General features: G+C 44.7%; 1 protein-coding gene across 2 annotated transcripts; it reads left to right on the top strand.

Moving 5' to 3' along the window:
- Positions 1-16,870, top strand: LOC8066347 (trafficking protein particle complex II-specific subunit 130 homolog). Of its 2 annotated transcripts, none has more exons than XM_021465934.1 (21): positions 1-277; positions 988-1,217; positions 1,351-1,532; positions 1,757-1,940; positions 2,041-2,131; positions 2,783-2,931; positions 3,794-3,883; positions 3,992-4,153; positions 5,588-5,649; positions 5,826-5,916; positions 12,067-12,218; positions 12,307-12,523; positions 12,732-13,277; positions 13,509-13,721; positions 13,919-14,285; positions 14,365-14,452; positions 14,593-14,677; positions 15,396-15,579; positions 15,694-15,974; positions 16,164-16,254; positions 16,370-16,870. In XM_021465934.1, the coding sequence occupies exons 1-21, from the start codon at positions 214-216 to the stop codon at positions 16,546-16,548; spliced, it is 3,708 nt and encodes a 1,235-aa protein (XP_021321609.1). In that variant the 5' UTR covers positions 1-213; the 3' UTR covers positions 16,549-16,870. The 2 variants fall into 2 exon arrangements, with proteins under 2 accessions (XP_021321609.1, XP_002443335.1); XM_002443290.2 differs by having other exon boundaries at positions 2,771-2,931.

The following is a 19,904-nucleotide window of genomic DNA, read 5'->3' as shown; positions in this document are numbered from 1 at the left end:
TAACTCCTCCGCACCCGACCCGTTTAGCGCCTTCGTCTTCAGCAGACTCCCCAGCTGCTCCCCGTCGCCTCCGCATCTCGGGGACCCCCCGCGCCTCGCCCGCGCATCCGGCGACCTCCCAGGAGCTGTAGCGCCCGCATGGGGCACTAGTACCGGCACGGAGCCCATCACTTCCCGCCTACGCCGCCGCCGCCGCCGCTTCGGCCGGCGGCCATGGCGAACTACCTCGCGCAGTTCCAGACCATCAAGTCCACCTGCGACCGCATCGTCATCGCCGGTACCAACCTGCCGCCTCCCCTCTAAATTGGCAAAACCTAATTCTAGCCCCCAAGGATCTGAACTGCGCTGCCGCGACTCACACGTCGCTGCTGGGGCGCGATCTGGGTAGCTTGGTCCGCTTGATCTCGCTGCTGTGTGATCCGGAAGGATCTGAACGAGCCTAGATTCGTGCAGGAATGGTGTTACTGTGCCTTGCCTTTGTATTGTTGTGTAGCTGAGCGTCTGCTGGTTGCATCTAAGTGCCTATAGTGATAGTTTCAGACTTGTTAAGCTTTTCTTTTCTTTTCTTTTCTTTGATTTGATTTGCTTTCACTAGTTTCAGATTGCTTAAGGAATGAACAGTGAGAGATCTCGATTTGCCATTTTGGTAGCTCAGTCTTCTTCTTGTATGACGAGTTACAATGTTACTACTCAGAAAGTACTCATGTAAATTCGCTAGTAATATGCTGTTCCATCACCTCCTTTGCTTCGGGAACAGAGGCTCTGACAGTAGGGAAGAGCATGCACTCGCCAACCTTACTGCGCTGCAACCTGTGTGCGTAGGTAGCTAGCATGGATGGACTAATAACCCTCTAGGGGTAAATTTGGATCGCAATTGAAGTAGACTTATGTACTTTTTTTATTTCTTTGCTGTCAATGGAAGTGGTTTCAAGTTTTGTATATTTGTACAAATTCCTTCTCACATGTTGATTTGCGTTTTTGTAACAGTCGAAGATGTTAGTGACTTGTGGCTAAATGTCAAGGAAAGTTTTGAACAACGAGTGCCAGTGAAGAAGGCCTGTCTCAACAACAAGGCAAGGAACCCTGTTTTTGTTGACAATCTACCAGCTGAGTTTATACAAACTACTGATTCAAGACTACGGAGTCGATTCCCACAAGAACAATACTTGTTCTGGTTCCGGGAGCCATATGCAACTGTTGTTCTTGTTACTTGTGAGGTACTCCCCACCCACATCACCCCTTTATCCTATGTATGCTAATCATTTTGATTCTTTCAAGCAACAGTACTCGTCAAATGGACCATGTGGATGACTTTGCCATTCATTTATTTATTTATATAAAAATGTGCAGGATCTTGATGAATTCAAGACCATTCTTAAGCCTCGCCTCAAATTAATTGTGCAAAATGATGAACGAGAATGGTTCATTGTGTTTGTGTCGAAGGCCCATCCTAGCAATGATCAAGCAACTAAGATGGCAAAGAAAGTATATGCTAGGCTGGAGGCTGATTTCAACACCAAAAAGAGAGAGAGGTATTTGTTATGACTTCTTCATGATAATATTTGTTTGGAAAAAATGCATGTGTTCAAATTTTCCAGTTGTTCCAACCCAGCTTTTCGTTTGCTGTTATTTTGCAGTCATGTTTTCTTTCATGAGCTTATTTCCACTTTTGAATTCTCTATGGCCTCTTGGGTAAAACGTTACTACAAACAATGTGAGTAGTAACAGTGTAAAAATTTCTCATTTTCTGATATAGATGCTGCAAGTTTGATCTCCATGGAGCAGACAAGGAATTCTGGGATGATTTTGACTCTAAAATGGTGGACTGCATCAGAAACACTTTGGATAGGCGGGTTCAGTTTTATGAAGAGGAAATACGGAGGTTAAGTGAGCAACGGTTCACTCCAATATGGAACTTCTGCAACTTCTTCATTCTGAAGGTACAATAATGCAACCACAGTGATGTTTGCCAGTCTTAACCACTTCTTTTTTCAGTTGCACTGTTACTCTATTTGACTTCCTTTCCTTAATGATGTTCAGGAAAGCTTGGCATTCATGTTTGAGATGAGTAATCTTCATGAAGATTCACTCCGTGAATATGATGAACTTGAACTATGCTATTCAGAATCAGGTTTATATCTAGTTTTATCTGACAATGACCTTGCTTCAATTTTGAGCTTCGTAGTAGATTTGCATTAAAAAAGAAATACTTCCTATCTACCAGGGTTTGAGTATAAGGCTATTTCAAGAGTGATGAAGTTGTCTTTATGAACTTAAGTAACTTCATTCATGTATTCACATTATTATATTGCCATGATCACACATTTCTTACATGCACCTTAAAATTTCTGATTTGTAATCCCCATTGAGTTCTATTGGGACTTAGACAAATTTGACCTGTTACGTTCAAAAACAAATTTGACCTGGATGAGGTTTATGTTAACACTAGCGATATTGCACTGACCTTCTGATCACTTATATTACTTTGATATCCAGTGTGCTCATAAGTCATTGGGATTGCTACAACTCATAGACCTGTGTATCTATTTGTGAAAAATTTCCTTGTTCTTTCTGGAGGTAGTTTACTGTTTATTTATTAACTATTTTTTACTCTTCTCATTTGAAAACTATAATGTCATTATCAATGACTAGTGACTACGTCTCTTTCTTGCCTTAGAATTTCTAGTTCAATAACTATTACTTACAGTTCTTGTCAATTATTTTTTATTGTTTGTTTAGTATAAATATAACCTTGTTCTCATCAATGCAGTGAACTCTCCAGGGAAACATCGTGAATTTGGTGGGCTAGATACTGGGGATGACCAGGCTGCACTGCTAAATCCAGGAGCCAAAGCACTTACCCAAATTGTTCAGGATGACGTATTCAGAGAATTTGAGTTTAGGCAATACATATTTGCTTGCCAGGCTAAGGTTTGTACATAGTTGATTATGCATTTGTTGCACCTTGCAAGCTAGATATGGTGGAAAATGTCTTACATCTGTGTGTCTGCAAGCATTCTTTCTGTTTTGTTGATAATTTGCTACACTGAAATGGTTTCTGCTTTGTTACACTATTACTTACTATTTTACTACCTCCGTCGAGAAAAAGGATGCAATTCTAGCTCTTATGTATACTATGCTAATATATTTCATGATGAATCTAATGCCACTTATTTTGTATCAGAAATATTAATACTTTTTGTGTATAAACTTGGTCAAGCTCAAAATGGTTTGACTTGGTACTATGCTCGAATTGCATTCTTTCCTGGATGGAGGGAGTAATATATGTTTGCAAGCTTCTCAACCTATTGTATCGTTTTCTTTCAGTTACAAGTGGGCAGTCTTTAGAGCTAGTAGAATAAATATGAAAGAACTCATTTCTGTTTCTAGATGATCCATTTTCAAGCTTTTCACTTTTCATGTTAATGTCAAAAGGTTTGTCATTATGCTCAGAAGTATCGTGATATTTGCAAATACTCCCTCCGTCCTAGTATATAAGGCGTAACCACTTTTTGTCCATGTCCCATAATATAAGGCGTGCTCTCTCACAAACATAAATGCAGCTGTGCTCTAACACAAACTTAAACAAGTGCTGTGAGAGAGAATTAAATGCGTTCTTGGTCTTTGAACCAGAGGTGGTTACGCCTTATATACCACTAGGACAGAGGGAGTACAATGTTATGCTAGACTTTATTTTGCTTTATTGTTCATATTGGTGATTGCCACGCCAACTGAAAACCATGTATCACCTTTAATCCTTTTACCATTTATTTTCATTTCACCTTTTATGCAGCTATTGTTTAAACTGTCTCGCCCAATTGAGGTTGCTGCCAGAGGATATGCTTTTGTTGTTGGCTTTTCCAAGACACTAGCCTTGCACGAAGTATGTAACTACTGTTTCATTCCTTTATGAGTTATTTATATGCTGGGAAGACTATTGTCATGGAAGTGCTTTATTTAATTCTGATTATGCTTACCCTTTCTCATTCAGAATGCTCTACCATTTTGCTTCCGTGAAGTATGGGTGATAACTGCATGCTTGGGTTTGATAAAGTCTACGAGTTCGCATTATGGTGATGGATCTGTTGCTATTGACTCAGAGAAAGAGTTCTATCGTCTTCAGGGTGATCTTTATTCCCTCTGTCGTGTTAAGGCAAGTTGTTGTACTTGTGTTATGCCACTGTCCACTCCATTGTCTGGTGTATCTTTAATCTGAATTCTGCTTTTATGCTTTCCTCGCTGTAGTTCAGTAGCTCTAACAAAACTTGAAATATTGCTTAGTAGTTCTTTTTTTTTTCCTGGAAGGCTGGTCTTGTGCAGTTAGTCTCTCCACTTGTGGTGGAGGTCTTGGTTCGAAAGAGCCTCCTTGCAAAATTAAGCAAGGGTAAGGCTGTCTAGAAATTGCTTTCCCAGACCCACCTCTAATGTGGGAGCTTTTGGCCTCCTTTTTAATAGCTTGGTTTTGGGGCTTTAAGGAATGAGTTTTTAGTCATTCAGGCTTTAAGGAATGTTTTCAAGATTCCTGTACTTAACATAGCTTGGTAGCTGTGGCATAGAAAATTCAGAATGTAGATGAAGTGTAATAATAAATCAAATGTAAGGCCTCCAGGGCCAATAACCAATGGCTCTACTTCAAAAGAGTGTTTAATATTTCAATTAAATTAATATAAAATCTAAGCTGCCAATCTAATATTTCAAGATTATTTTTATCTATGCAAATTCTCAAACACTACAATTCACACTTGTTACATGCAGCATACCTTGACGGGTGGTTTGTTTAAACAATAAAAGAAATCTGAATTGCCAATTATTTAGTATCTGCCTAGCACCATGGTTATTATTTACACAAACAGAAGCTATAACTTGGATGCTTTACGTGCAATCACAAATTCACAATGAATCATTTATTTTCTTGGTAATCACTCTGGTTTATTTAGAGCATCACCAAGAGTTTCCAAAACCCACTCCCAATCTTAATTTTTGGCAAGATTAAAAAACGCTGTCCAACAACTCCTTATAACTCCTAATCTTTTCGCACTTGGAAAAATCGATCCAATCATGCGGAAATACACACACGTGTATCAATCGGCCAATCTGGAGGTGGAATGACATGGGTTAGAATCTGGGATTCCTGATGCAAAAATTGCCTTCTATTTTTTAGGAGCGAGATTTTGGAAACGATTTGAGCAACCCAACAAATATACTTCCAACTTATTTTAGCTACTTGGAAAACTCATTGATTTACCAATTGTTTCTTTAGGAACTATTGGAGATCCCTTATATCCTTTTCAGGAATTATTTTGCACTACTGTCTTATATTGGCTCCAATTACATTGGTTAAACCATTATTATATGGTCCTGAGTTACTAATGGATGACCGTGTTACCATTACTCATATACCATTGTGGCTTTTAAATTCAGGATAGAAATTGGTGAATGCTGTCCCATTGTATTTTAATTGTAGTTTATTAACTTCTTCATACCCCAGAGTTCAAGTTTGCCATCATGATCTATTACTTGTCTTCTGGATTATGTTCCCAGAATTTGGAACTGTTTGTTTATATGTCACTCTTCATGAATATCGCAGTTTATGAGGCTTGCTTACTTGATTGGTTATGGGGTTGAGATAGAAAAGAGTCCAGTCAACAGGTACAAGATCAATGCTACTATTTTATTTACTGACTTCACCTTTTCCATCAGCTAGTTAAATTAATAGATAGATTGCATTTCTGTCCTTTGTAAGTCATAATGAAGCTTGCAGATGCAACATTTTAGTTACTCAATACCATCTTGCATTCAAACTGAGACTTTTAATGTGCTTCCAGTGCATCTTTAAGCATGTTACCATGGCCAAAGCCAGCTACATGGCCTTCAATCCCTCCTGATTCATCAGCAGAAATAATGGAAAAGGAGAAGGTAAGTATTTTTTCCAGCTTTGCTTCATTGCTTATAATTACATTCTGTGTGGATAGTTCTTACACCAAAGTCACATTTCCCTATTGTTCAGTCTACACTCTAACTTGCCCATATCCTCCCAACTGATAACATTAACCTATTGGAAATTGGTCTGTCTCTTTAATTTGGTATGCTCAAAAAAATGAATCTACAAAAAAGTGCTGCCAATGGACTATGGATTATGGAATATAGAAACTGACTATGCTAAATTGATGTTACATGTTTTCATGGTTCCATTACAGCTTCTCTAGCATGTAGGGTGTGGCCCCCTCACTGTCAGCAAAAATGCTCTTCCACACGTGAAATCTTCTGGTACATCACAAATCACAAATGGTAAAAATATAACTAAACATTTGATGGAAAATAGGATAATAATAGATCTGATAATGTATCCAGGAGACAAGTATTGGTGATGACCTTTCAAGGGCGTTCTCGCCCAGCGACGGCGGCCCTCGGCTACGCAGTTCGTAGCCTTGGTCCGTGATAACTGGCGGGGTTATGCCCCCTCGCCTAACCTCGCTGGTCGGGTTATAGCCCCCTGGCCGGCGGCTTGAGAGATGAGAGAGGAGAGATAGGTTTAACTTTGCTTGATTCCAAAAGGTCTCCAATTACAAGGCTTTATAGCCTGGACTCCCAACAAGAAAGGAAACTAATCTTCTAGACTTAAGGAAACCAGATAATATCTTTCTAAACAAACCATATCTTACCAAACCTAAACTCTCCTTTTCTGGCCAATCCGCCTGGCTAGCCACTAACGGCGCCAGCCCCCCTGGCCAGGCTCTGGGCGCGCTCAGCGGCCCTGCGCACATCGCGCAGCCCGCGACGCCTAGTGTACGTATTTCCCCACATGACATCTCTCCCCTCCTCGAGAGGCAGCTCGTCCTCGAGCTGGAACTGCGGGTACGAAGCACGGAAGACGTCAACATCTTCCCAGGTAGCTGAAGCCGGCGAGGACCCCTTCCACTTGATAAGGACTTGGCGCACACCACGAGCCAAGCGTGACTTGACCACCTGCTCAGGTTCGGGCACCACTGCACCATGGCGGAGTGGAGGAAGGGGCGGCGGGGCTGCTGGAGGCTCGCCGTGGTACTTCTTAAGAAGGCCCACGTGGAACACATCGTGGAGGCGGGCTTGGGGCGGCAAGTCGAGACGGACCGCGACGTCGTTGATGAGCTCCGCCACCCGGTATGGCCCGTAGAACTTGGGCTTCAGCTTGCCCGCAGGAGCCGCAGACAGGGACGCAACCGGCCGCTGTCGAAGGCGAAGAAGCGCCCAGTCTCCCACCAGATAAGAGACCGGCCGATGACCCCGGTCGTAGTGACGTTTCTCGACCGCCTGGGCCTGCTCGAGCCGGTGCTTGACGTCGGCGATGAACTCGGCGCGTTCCTCCATGGTCTGAGCCACCGCAGCGACCCTTGTTTCGCCCGGTTCGTAGGAGCGAATGGATGGAGGGTCCCGGCCGTACACGACACGGAACGGAGTGTCGTGGAGCGAAGACTGGAACGCGGTGTTGAAGACGTACTCCGCCCACGGAAGCCAACGCAGCCAGTCACGAGGTCTGTCTCCTGTCAGGCAACGTAAATACATGATGATAACTTTGTTAGCTGATTCGGACTGCCCGTCCGTCTGGGGTTGAAAGGCTGTCGACATCTGGAGCTTGGTGCCGCTAAGGCGCATCAACTCGCGCCAAAAATTTGAGGTGAACACCGTGTCGCGGTCGGACACGATGGACTGCGGAATGCCGTGCAGCCGAACAACGTCCGCGAAGAATGCTTGGGCCACCCCCTCCGCAGAGTACGGATGCGCCAAGGGGATGAAGTGGCAATACTTGCTGAATCTGTCGACGACGGTGAGGATGACAGACTTGCCCTTAACGCGTGGAAGGGCCTCGACGAAATCCATGGCGATGTCGGACCACACGCCCTGCGGCACGGGCAGTGGTAGGAGGAGCCCCGCCGGGTGGAGATGCTCTGATTTGTGGCGCTGGCAGATGGAGCAGCCACGCACAAAGTCCTGCACCACCGTCTTCATGTGAGGGAAGTGAAAATCGCGACGGAGCCGGTGCAGCGTACGCTGTACCCCCTCATGGCCCTCCTCGTGGACGACGCTCAGAGCCTCCTGCAGCAAGGGGGAGGCTGGTGGAAGGTACAGCCGCCCGCTGTACGTGACCAGCCCGTCGGACAGCGCCCAGGGAAGCGCCCGTGTGCCCGCACTGATCTGCTGGAGCGCGACGAGGGCTGGGTCAGTTGCGTGAGCCTGGCGCAGCCTCTGCACGAAGTCGAAGCGGGGCGCGGACAGCACCAGAACCGCGCTCTCCTCGACCGTATCCCGCCGCGAGAGAGCATCAGCCACTGCGTTCGAGTGCCCCGGCTTGTATTCCACTACGAAGTCGAAGCCCAGAAGCTTGCCAACCCAGTGATGCTGAGGAATGGTTGACAAGCGCTGATCCAGCAGGTACTTGAGGCTGTAGTGGTCGGTCTTGACAGTGAAACGGCGTCCCCATAAATACGGTCTCCAATGGCGAACGGCGTGAACAAGACCGATGAGCTCGCGTTCATAGGCGGCGAGAGCTCGGTGTCGTGGCGCCACGGGGCGGCTGAAGAAGGCGATGGGGTGGCCCTCCTGGACCAGCACCGCCCCGAAGCCATGCGACGATGCATCGCACTCGACGGTGAACTGCTTGGAGAAGTCCGGCATGGCGAGCACCGGCGCCGAGGTCACCGCGTCCTTGAGGGCGTCGAACGCAGCAGCGGTCTCGGCGGTCCACGAGAAGCCGTCCTTTTTCAGAAGGGCGGTGAGAGGTGCTGCGATGGTCCCATAATTGTGAACGAACTTGCGGTAGTAGCCGGCGAGTCCCAGGAACCCACGCACTGCCCGGGCGGACCTTGGCTGCGGCCAGTCCTTCACGGCCTGGAGCTTGGCGGGGTCCATGGCGACGCCGGCAGCAGAGACGACGTGGCCGAGGTACGCGACCGACGCTGCAGCGAATGCGCACTTGGAGCGCTTGAGGAAGAGCTTGTGACGTTGCAGCTCGTCGAAGACCGCGCGAAGATGGCGTAGGTGATCAGCCCAAGTGCTGCTGTAAATCAAAATATCGTCAAAGAACACTAGCACAAAACGACGGAGGAACGGGCGAAGAACATCATTCATCAAAGCCTGGAACGTGGCCGGAGCATTGCACAGTCCAAAGGCCATGACCAGGAACTCATATAGGCCATCGTGCGTGCGGAACGCCGTCTTGTGGATGTCCGCCGGCCGCATGCGGACTTGATGATACCCCGAGCGGAGGTCGAGCTTGGTGAAGTAGCAGGCCCCGTGGAGCTCATCCAAGAGCTCGTCGACCACCGGTATGGGGAACGCGTCTTTGATGGTGAGCGCGTTGAGCGCTCTGTAGTCGACGCAGAAGCGCCACGACCCGTCCGGCTTCTTGACGAGGAGGACCGGGGACGAGAACGCGGAGTCGCTGCGCCGTACGATGCCTTGCTCCATCATGGCGGCGCACTGCCGCTCGAGTTCATCTTTGTGCGCAGCGGGGTAGCGGTAGGGCCGGACAGCCACCGGCAACGCACCGGGCTTGAGGACGATGCTGTGGTCGCGGGTTCGCTGAGGAGGCAGACCAGCTGGCTCCGCGAAGAGGCTCCCAAAGACGAGAAGCAGCTCGTCCAGGAGGGTCGTCGGTGCTGAAACGGCGGCGCTGAGGGCCGGCGTGGGTGTGGCCACGTCGGACCAGCACACGCGCCTGTCCTGGCGGGTAAAGGACAGGGTGCCCGCGGTGAAGTCCCACTCAATCCGGCCCAGGGTCACCAACCATTGGGTGCCCAGGACCAGATCATAGCCGGCGAGGGGCAGAACGTAGAGTTCGACGCAGAAGCCCTCGCCGTTGATGACGAGCGGCGCCTGTCGCAGCACGCCGGGGCACGCGATGCGTTCGCCATTGGCGACGGTGGCGGTGAGGCGCGGGTCGGCGAGGATGGGGAGGCCGGTGCGAGTCGCAGCAGTCTCCGCGATGAAATTGTGGGTAGAGCCCGTGTCGAGGAGCGCAGTGAGGGTGACGTCGCCCACGGTCACTCGTACCTGCATAGTATCACAGATGGGCATACCCGTGACGGCGCGGAGGGAGAACACTGGTGCAGCTAGCTCGGCATCGTCGGGGGCGGCCTCCTCGTCCGCGAGCTCGATCCCGTCAATGAAGAAGATGCGGCGGCAGACCCGGTTGTGACCCCTGGAATACGGCTCGTTGCAATTGTAGCAAAGGCCGAGGCGTCGGCGTTCAGCCTGTTCCTCGGTCGACAGCCGCTTGACCTGGTTGGGCGCGCCCCTGGGTGGTGGAGCTGGGAGCGCTGGCAGAGCCGGCGCCGGGGCCGGGAGCGCCAGGGGTGCTGGAGCCGGCCTGACCGCCGGCCGAGGTGCTGGACCAGCCAGCAGTGCGCGTGGGGCTGGTGGTGGAAGCGCGGCCTGGGCGCGGTCCAACTCCATCAGCTCGACCTGGCGCGCCAGACTCATCGCGGCGGCGAGGGTCTCCGGGTTGTGGATGCGAACTGTGTCTCAGGGGCAGAAGAAGTCCCCCTGTGTAGAGCTGAACGCGTTGGGTCTCCTCCAATCGCCCAGCACGCGGCAGCAGGGCCTGAAAACGATTAGAGTATTCGTCGACAGTACCCGTGCGGCGACACTCCGCGAGCTCAAAGAGCGGAGCCGACCTCAGGGGCGGCCCAAACCGCAAGTGGAGGAGGTCCTTGAATCGGCCCCAGGAAGGAGTGCCCTCGCCCTCTTGCAACTGGATGAACCAGAGCTGGGCGACATCTTCGAGGTTGTACGACGCCATCCAGACGCGCTCCTCTGCCAAGGTGCGCTGCTGCCGAAAGTACGACTCGCACTTGTTGGTGAAGAGTAGAGGGTCGGACTTGCCGTCGAAGCGCGGGAAATCGAGCTTCTGGAACTTGGGGGGACGGTCCAAGTCGCGCTGTCCGCCGCCCGCGCTCTCGGACGTAGAAGCCGACTTCTCCTTCAGCGCCAGCATGTCAGCCTTCATGGAGGATATCTCCTCCTTGAAGGATTTCAGCATCTCGACGACATCGGCGATTGTGGGATCAGCCATGGTGGGCAGGGGATGGGTGGACGCAGTGGAGGATGTAGGAGACGGCGGCGGGGTAGGGTGGGCGGCGGCAGTGGTGGCCTGGGAGGTTGACGAGGATCGGCGTGACCGTGATACCAGGTTGTCAAGGGCGTTCTCGCCCAGCGACGGCGGCCCTCGGCTACGCAGTTCGTAGCCTTGGTCCGTGATAACTGGCGGGGTTATGCCCCCTCGCCTAACCTCGCTGGTCGGGTTATACCCCCCTGGCCGGCGGCTTGAGAGATGAGAGAGGAGAGATAGGTTTAACTTTGCTTGATTCCAAAAGGTCTCCAATTACAAGGCTTTATAGCCTGGACTCCCAACAAGAAAGGAAACTAATCTTCTAGACTTAAGGAAACCAGATAATATCTTTCTAAACAAACCATATCTTACCAAACCTAAACTCTCATTTTCTGGCCAATCCGCCTGGCTAGCCACTAACGGCGCCAGCCCCCCTGGCCAGGCTCTGGGCGCGCTCAGCGGCCCTGCGCACATCGCGCAGCCTGCGACGCCTAGTGTACGTATTTCCCCACATGACATGACCATTGAGCAATAATACAAAGCTGGTGTTGATAGTTTCTATATTTAATGAAAGATGGGATGCAGCAGATTTAATAATTTAGGCCTTGTTTAGTTCACCCTGAAAACCAAAAAGTTTTCAAGATTTTCCGTCACATCGAATCTTGTGGCACATGCATGAAACATTAAATATAGACGAAAACAAAAACTAATTACACAGTTTAGCTGTAAATCACGAGACAAATCTTTTGATCTTAGTTAGTCCACGATTGGATAATATTTGTCACAAACAAACGAAAGTGCTACAGTACCGAAAACTTTTCACTTTTCAGAACTAAACAAGGCCTTAATGCTAAACACTGGAATCTTATAGTGTGAGGTCCTATACAGCTTCATATTTGCTAATATGTTCTTTGTTATACAAAATCCATTTCCGCCACACTTATTGCAACTGTAAAGTTGTGGATCCTTTTCATTCGCAGATGGTTCTTCAAGTCAAATCAAGAGAAAAGCTCTTCAGCATTCACAGGAAACCTCTGCCATTAGAACCTTCTTTACTTCTACGTGAGGCTAATAGGCGCAGGGCTTTTCTCTCTGTTGGAAATCTATCCGAGCTGTATGATTCATCTGATGCGTAAGGACTATGCATTAATCTTTACAGTATAAGATTTTAGATTGCAATTTCTATTTACTTACATACTTGTGTATGTTTGTCTGGGCAGTTCAGGTTTAGATGCAAATTCAAAACTTCCTCCCAACAGACCTGCTTCTAACTTAATGACAAGAACAATGTCAGGTCCAGCAACGTCCGAGACTTCACTGCCAGTTGATCGTCCCATGAGGTTGTCAGAAATTCATGTTGCAGCTGAGCATGCACTGAAACAAACGATATCAGATCCTGATTTTATGACATCACTTTCATCACTAGAAGAATTTGAGGTAGTGTATCATGTTCATCACAATAGATACACATTATGAACTTTAAGTTTCCTAATAATGCTTCTGTGTTTTCCTTGAACTAATTTTTTCTCGAACAACGCAGGAGAGCTGCATGTCATTTCATTAAGAAGTTTTCCTTGAACTAATTGATCTAGAGACAAATTTGAATAAAGATGAACTGTAACAGTAACTATTTTTTGTGTTACAGAAAAGATATATGGAGCTTACTAAAGGTGCTGCTGACAATTACCACCGCTCTTGGTGGAAAAGACATGGAGTTGTTCTTGATGGAGAGATTGCAGCTCTGTTCTTTAAGCATGGAAATTATGACCTAGCTGTGAAATCCTATGAGAAAGTTTGTGCTCTCTATTCTGCAGAGGGCTGGGAAGAGCTGTTGGCAGATGTTCTTCCTGATCTTGCAGAATGCCAGAAGATTCTTAATGATGAAGCTGGTTATTTGTCTTCTTGTGTAAAGTTACTTTCTCTGGACAGTGGCTTGTTTTCATCTAAAGAGCGGCAAGCTTTCCAGTCAGAAGTTGTTCGACTTGCTCACAGTGAAATGAAACATCTTGTGCCCCTTGATGTCTCATCACTAATTACATTTGCTGGAAATGCTGGTCCACCACTAGAATTATGTGATGGAGATCCTGGTACACTATCTGTAGCAGTTTGGAGTGGCTTCCCAGATGACATCACACTGGAGTCTCTCAGTTTAAGATTGTCAGCTTCTTCTAGTGCAGATGAAGGTATCAAGGTACAAGTACTGCATTGCTGATTGCTACCCTTTTCCTCTGTGGCATGTCCTATTCTGTTATTTGTGGTTTGGATGCACTACTATGTTTTCAAGTAAAATTCAGTTTCATCCATGCAGAACAGATTTCATAAACCAAAACTATTATGATAAAGTACATTCAAACTCTAGAGAAATGACCGTACACAATCTATTCTTCAGTCACCTAATGGTTTAATGTTGCCATCCATGCAGGCAATTAAAAGTTCAGATTCTCATGTTCTCGTACCAGGTAGAAATATCATCTCTTTTAACATTCCTCCTCAAAAGCCTGGCTCCTATGTGTTGGGTGCTCTCACTGGACAGATTGGCAAACTGTCATTCAGATCGCATGGATTTTCTCAAGATGGTCCAGTTGAAACTGATGAATTTATGAGCTTTGAGAAGCCAACAAGACCTGTTTTGAAGGTAATTGCTAAAATGAGCTGAAGACCTGAACTGTTTTATAAAATCGTAGTCCCATGTCAGTAATCTGCCAATAAGAGATACTAGCTATACTTTCAAAACAAAAGCAGGGCATAGTTTCTTGTAATTAGTGAACATGGTTACTTTTATTGTTTTGTTTAAGACAGCTATGTTATCATTGCTTTGTCTCTCTGTTGTAGGTGAGAAAACCAAGGGCTTTAGTTGATATTACACCTGCTGTGTCCTCTGCATTGCTTATGAATGAGCTCCAATGGATTGGATTAATTGTTAAGCCAATAGACTATTCTTTAAAAGGTGGCATATTGCATATCGATGCTGGTGCTGAACTGAAAATTGAGGAGTCTCAGATGATTGAAATAGAAATTTACGGAAGTGATGTGGAGTGTGCTAATTCTGCCAACGGCTCCATTGAAGCTGGAAAGGTTGAAAAGATCCCTATTGAAAATGGAAAGATAAAACTTCCAGATTGGGCTAGTGATGTGACTACTCTTGTTTGGTTTCCTGTTCGTGCTATTGATGATACAATTGCCAGAGGCGAATCCCCAGGTCTTTATGTAACAAGTGATAAATTCACTATGTTATGTTTCAATCAGTTAGTTGACCTTTCTTTGTCTCCTTGTTTCAGTGTCTCAGAAACAGAGCGTTGTAGATGGGATGAGAATGATTGCTCTCAAGCTTGAGTTTGGAGTTTTCCATAATCAAGTGTTTGAAAGGTATCTCTCTATTTGTATCCTCGAACATGCAGAAGAGCTGTGTGTCATGTCTGTCATTGTATGAGAAAAGATGAGATACCTTTCAATTCGGCGATCCTTTAGATACAGATATTCAACAAGTTTACTATTGTGATTTTCAGGACCATTGCAGTCCATTTTACTAACCCATTCCATGTAAGCACACGCGTTGTGGACAAGTGCAATGATGGAGCTCTACTTCTACAGGTAGAGTTCTCTCCTGTCTGGCACATGTGCATGAGAGTCATTGCTTATGTGTGGCAATTGTTGCACTACAAGATTTGAAATCTAATAATTCTAAAAAAAAGGAAATCCAAACATTTGTTTTAAAAAAAAAATACTATTGGCTCCCCAAGCAAAGAAAAAAAAGAGTTTCTGCCTCTGCCACTGGTTCTGTGTAAGGCATAAGTTACCATGAATCATGCAATTTTAGCCTATTTGGGTGCTTCTCATGCCCATGGGTCCATGTGTTTGACCAGACAATGGCAACACTAAATCGTTGACTTGCAAATCCATGCAAATATGTGTCCGTACACTTGTACTTTAGTTTGAAGCATGCAAGTAACAGTCTTTGTTGGCTCTAAAAAAAGTATATAAACTTGATCTTTGCATGCACAATTAGGTGACTTCTACAACTTGAACAATTTTCACCTTTTAGGTGCTAAAAAGATATTTTTTCCTATCAAAATATTATGCATGTTTGAACATGTTCTGAATCATAAGTTGGTTTCTCATATATGTGAATTCTATTATATGTGTTGCTGACCTTGTTGTCAAAGTGATATGTTCTGCATTTTGTTAAGCAGCAGCATTAGCAAAAATTCTGGCAATGATAATTGTGTATTTCTGCAATTTGAAATTATAATAATTAATAGTTTTTTCTGGTCATGTTTAGTCTCAATTAGTATTTTTCCACCCATTTCAGGTGATATTGTGTTCTGAAGTGAAGGCCACACTGCATGTAAAGGATGTACGGTTAGATCTTCAATCTGGATTTGAGCACTTGGGCAAAGGAGATGGACGGCCAGCTTTGAGTTTATTCCCTCTGGTTATTGCTCCTTCTTCCAAAGCTGGAATTTTATTCATGATACGGTTAAGTGGTACAAAGGGTAAGTCTGTCATATAGTCTGCCTTTTATTTTAGCTGTCTCTTACGATTGTTTGCCGTCGCTACAATCCTCTTAGTACTGCCTACTGACTTATGGATTTCATGGTATATTTTAGATGCAGATGAGGCAGAAAATGCAGACAGCATGCTGAATATCACTTATGGGATATCTGGTGACAGAACAACTGGAGCACATTCTCCTGTACCTGTCAAATCTGGTGACTCTGAAGAGCTTCTGTTCAAGATTGCACTTAGACTGAAGCGACCTGTCCTGGATCCATGTCTAGCAGTTGGATTCCTTCCATTTTCTACTGACTGCCTGAGGGTTGGGCAATTAGTTAATATGAGGTGGAGGGTCGAAAGGCTGAAAACCCCGGAGGATGCATCCATATCTGTCGTAAGTCCAGAACATTCTTGCTCAACATTTGCAACTCTTGTACTACCAGTCCTGTAAGGTCAATTATCCTGTCGGCACTCAGCGGTGTGCCTTAGTGTTTAACCGTTTATGCAGTCAATAAGTAAGCTTATAAAGGACAAAAACCATGGGAAGTTTTCTTTACAACTAAACTAGGACTTTGTGTTGCAGGACGAACTACTTTATCAGGTTGAGGCAAACCCGCAGAACTGGATGGTTGCTGGGAGGAAATGTGGTCACGTATCGTTGTCAAATGAGCAAGGTAAGAACCGTGGTACCAGATGTTTCAATCCATGTGTGGCAGAGAATGATGACTTCCAATCCAATTTGAAACGAAAAGACTGACAGTTTTCACATCACACTGTACTTGCTCATAGGTTCAAGGATGGAGATCATGGTGACATGTGTGCCGCTGGTGTCTGGGTACGTCCACCCACCGCAGCTGGGCCTGCCGGAGGTGGGCGAGGCAAATATTAGCTGCAACCCAGCAGGGCCTCACCTGGTGTGCGTCCTTCCTCCAGCCCTCAGCACCTCCTACTGTATACCTGCGGCATGATTCTTCCTGGGCAGTCGGTTTGCTGCCATTTACACATAGATGAGCTGTAGAGTCTGTTTTTGGCGAGACTGTGTTTTTGTGTAGACATGGTTTCACCGGAATGTGTTTCTTGTAATTCTGTTGTGCCATGATCAGTGTGCAGTTGTACATTGACTGGTACATGAAACTGCTTCCCCAGTATTCCGTGAAACTGCAAGCCAGATTTGTTCTTCAGATTGTGTTGTTACAGACAGATTACCTTTTGTATATCATCCGGACTCAAATGATACTTGTGCTTAGACAAATCCACTTCCAAGATGATCCTTATTAGGTCATTTACATATCTATAATGATATAATGATTCTTGTTAGATCATTTACGTTGATCTACAAAGCTTACATAATTGACAGCATCCAAGATTCAAATGAAAGGTTACAGTTAAGTCAAAATGGTTCGTGCCCAATATCGTCCAGCCCAGGCCTGTCATAAGATCATCTCCAACAGCATCGAAAATTTGGTTGTTGCTATTAAGGCCCTTTTTGGTACAGCTCATGAGCTTTTTTATTTTTGCCAAACACTTATTTCTAAAATAGGTGAAGCTGTTTTTCTCCTCTCACAAAGACATGAGTTGGGATGAAACTGAAAAAAAATAGCTTATTACAGCTCTTTTTTTCATTTCTCTCTCATCTATACATGAAGCAGTTGGTAAAACTATTTTACCAAACACTTTTTTCAAAACAGTTCAGCTTCATCTAGAAAGTTGCTCATAAAACTATTTATTTAAAAAAATAGCTATACCAAACAAGCTCTTACTTCCATAACGAATCCTTGGTTAAGTGAAAGTAAAGAAAATAGACCCTTTCTCTTCGTCTGCTACCGCCAACCGTCTTCCATAACGAAAATTTAGATTTTTTTAAAAGAGTTTTACCTTTGCTTTTATATAAAGCAACAGTAACATACGGTACATGCTGGGGATACCAACTACAAAAGATTAACAGCAAAACCAAAGTCCTATTACAGTGACTAAATTTGGACGATGTCTGACATAGAATAGGCACTTGGTTGGAAGTCCTTCATCCACTTCATGATAGCATCTTTAGCATGATCAATGAGCTTCCTGTCTCTCCTTCAGCAACAGCCTCCACTTGTGCATCAAGGATATAGCACAGTAGATCAATCTCTAACTATCAACAATCACTCTGTTTTTAGCTCACTGTCATCACTTACTGGCAACATATATATATTTCCACGAAGCTGTGTTACTTGTTCGATTGTTCTTTCATAATTCACTTTGGTTTCCTTCTTCGTGTCTTCAGGAAGCTTGTGTCCTAGTGAAGTTGTTGGACCTAAAGGTCTTGCGAGACCTGTTTCCACGAAACTTCGTCCAAGTGAGGTTGTTGGACCTGAGATCACGCGAGACTGACATACAGAAGCAAACCCAGAGAAAACTGTAAACATTTTTTCTTCTTCAAAGAATTAGATTCTAGCAATTAAATTCAGATACGAATGAATTATTAAGACTTCGTTTCAATATTTTGAAAAGGCACATCGGTAGATAACCAATTCCTGTCCAGATCAGATTTCACAATGTTGTTAACCCCAGCAATTTCAAAGTTGTTAACCCCAGCAATTTCACAGTTGTTAACCCCAGCAATGTCCAGATAAACAATGCTGTGACCCCCAGAAAATTTGATCTATCTGAATTTTTGTAGTTCGAGATTGCATTAAAACTTTTGCACATGAATATATATTTGTATGAGTTTTAATTTAATTTCATATTTTCACTTTTCCTCCAACACATATTTTGCTATCCACTATCCTCTCCGGTTCTACATGCATGAGTATTAAATATAGATAAAAATAAAAACTAAATACACAGTTTGACTTTTGAGCCTAGTTAGAGCATCTCCAACAATTTGGTATTTCAACATGTTATCCTACCAAATTTGCTAAAAACATAAAAATCCTCCTCCAACAACTCCTTATCTCAACTTGCTAAATTTCCCAAGTTGCTATGCAGAGGTTTCTACTGCCGAGATTTGTCAAGTTGACATCCCAAGTTGCTATCCCGAGCGCAACTTGTTGGAGACACATATTCTTTTACCAAGTAAGCGGATCCCATCTATCATCGTCTATTTTTACAAATGAGAATAGCAACTTATTGGAGACATATCTTTTTTTCTTTTGCTAAACAAATTAGCAACTTGCTATAACTCAAGATTTGACAAGTGAATTTTACCAAGTTGTTGGAGATGCTCTTAGTCTATAGTTAGACAATAATTACCACAAACAAACAAAAGTGCTATTATCGTGAAATTTTTTTCTGTCCACTGTCCTCAGGCAAAAACAAATGCATCAATTTTGACAACCCTTGCAAACAGTTTGACTGTGCCATTGATGTCTGTGGACATTGTTTCGCCGGAATGGCCTGTATTTTTGTTGCGGCGGCACGCGATTGTATAGTCAAACTGCCTGTTGTCGTTCAAACTTCGTTCTGGTTTTCTGGTTGCTGCTGTTATGATTCTTATTAGGCCAAGATTCACAATTGAATCATGAATCATCATTCGACCTCATTATCAGCACTGTCGTTATGAAACCGATGTTTCCTCGGTTAAATTTGCATTATGTGTACTTCAAATCACAGCTCGTAATAGGTAAACAATTTCATAAAAAGCAAATGTCATTGTACTGTGCCAGGAGACAGGTAACACGGATGCAATGAAACAAGCATCATGCTGTTTAATTCTGGCTACTTGTTCAATCTATGCTTCCCTCTACAGAATGACCAGACAATAGATAATCAGGCCATTCTTCCAGTCGTGAAGCAACAAAACAAAACAAAAAAAACTACATTAAAATTGTTTTTTTTTGCTAAGCTATCTAACATTTAAGATGCAGTAGCGACAGGCTTGAAGTCCCTTCAGTTCAGGTCTCGAGAGTTCCGCAGTGCGCAATGAGAAAGCGCATCGGAAGAACGAAAGTATGCATTTTGATCATCACCAGAGACTAAACTAAGCCGATCTGCAGATTCAGAAATCTTTCAGGTGAAATGATGAAATTGAAGTAGGAAGAAGACAAACACCCTCAGACATGGATGTGAAAGAGTATCAACAGATTGATAGTTTTTTCAGACAAGGCTGAAACTTAATCATGTACATTCATCGGGTGAGAAGGAAAAATAGTAATAGATGAATAATAATAAATATAAATAAATATAAATAAATAAATAATAAAAACTAAAAGAGGAAAAAAACCAGACTCAGATCCCTCTGCGTGATAATAAAAGGCTCATCAATGTAAATCAGGCCACTACTTTTTAACATCACAGGTCTTCACAGGGATCTTCCAAGAACACTATTCATATCCATCCGGATGAG

Source organism: Sorghum bicolor, chromosome 8, assembly GCF_000003195.3.
Source record: "Sorghum bicolor cultivar BTx623 chromosome 8, Sorghum_bicolor_NCBIv3, whole genome shotgun sequence".
Taxonomy (NCBI): domain Eukaryota; kingdom Viridiplantae; phylum Streptophyta; class Magnoliopsida; order Poales; family Poaceae; genus Sorghum; species Sorghum bicolor.
The sequence above is the reverse complement of the archived record's forward strand: the minus strand, read 5'-3'. Positions and strand labels throughout refer to the sequence as shown.

Bases quoted from the DNA above. Each gene is read 5' to 3' on its own strand.
- LOC8066347 (XM_002443290.2), top strand. From the start codon at position 214: ATGGCGAACTACCTCGCGCAGTTCCAGACCATCAAGTCCACCTGCGAC. The intron at 278-987 runs GTACCAACCTGC...TTTTTGTAACAG, and splicing joins CGACCGCATCGTCATCGCCG to TCGAAGATGTTAGTGACTTG. The intron at 13,722-13,918 runs GTAATTGCTAAA...TCTCTGTTGTAG, and splicing joins CAACAAGACCTGTTTTGAAG to GTGAGAAAACCAAGGGCTTT.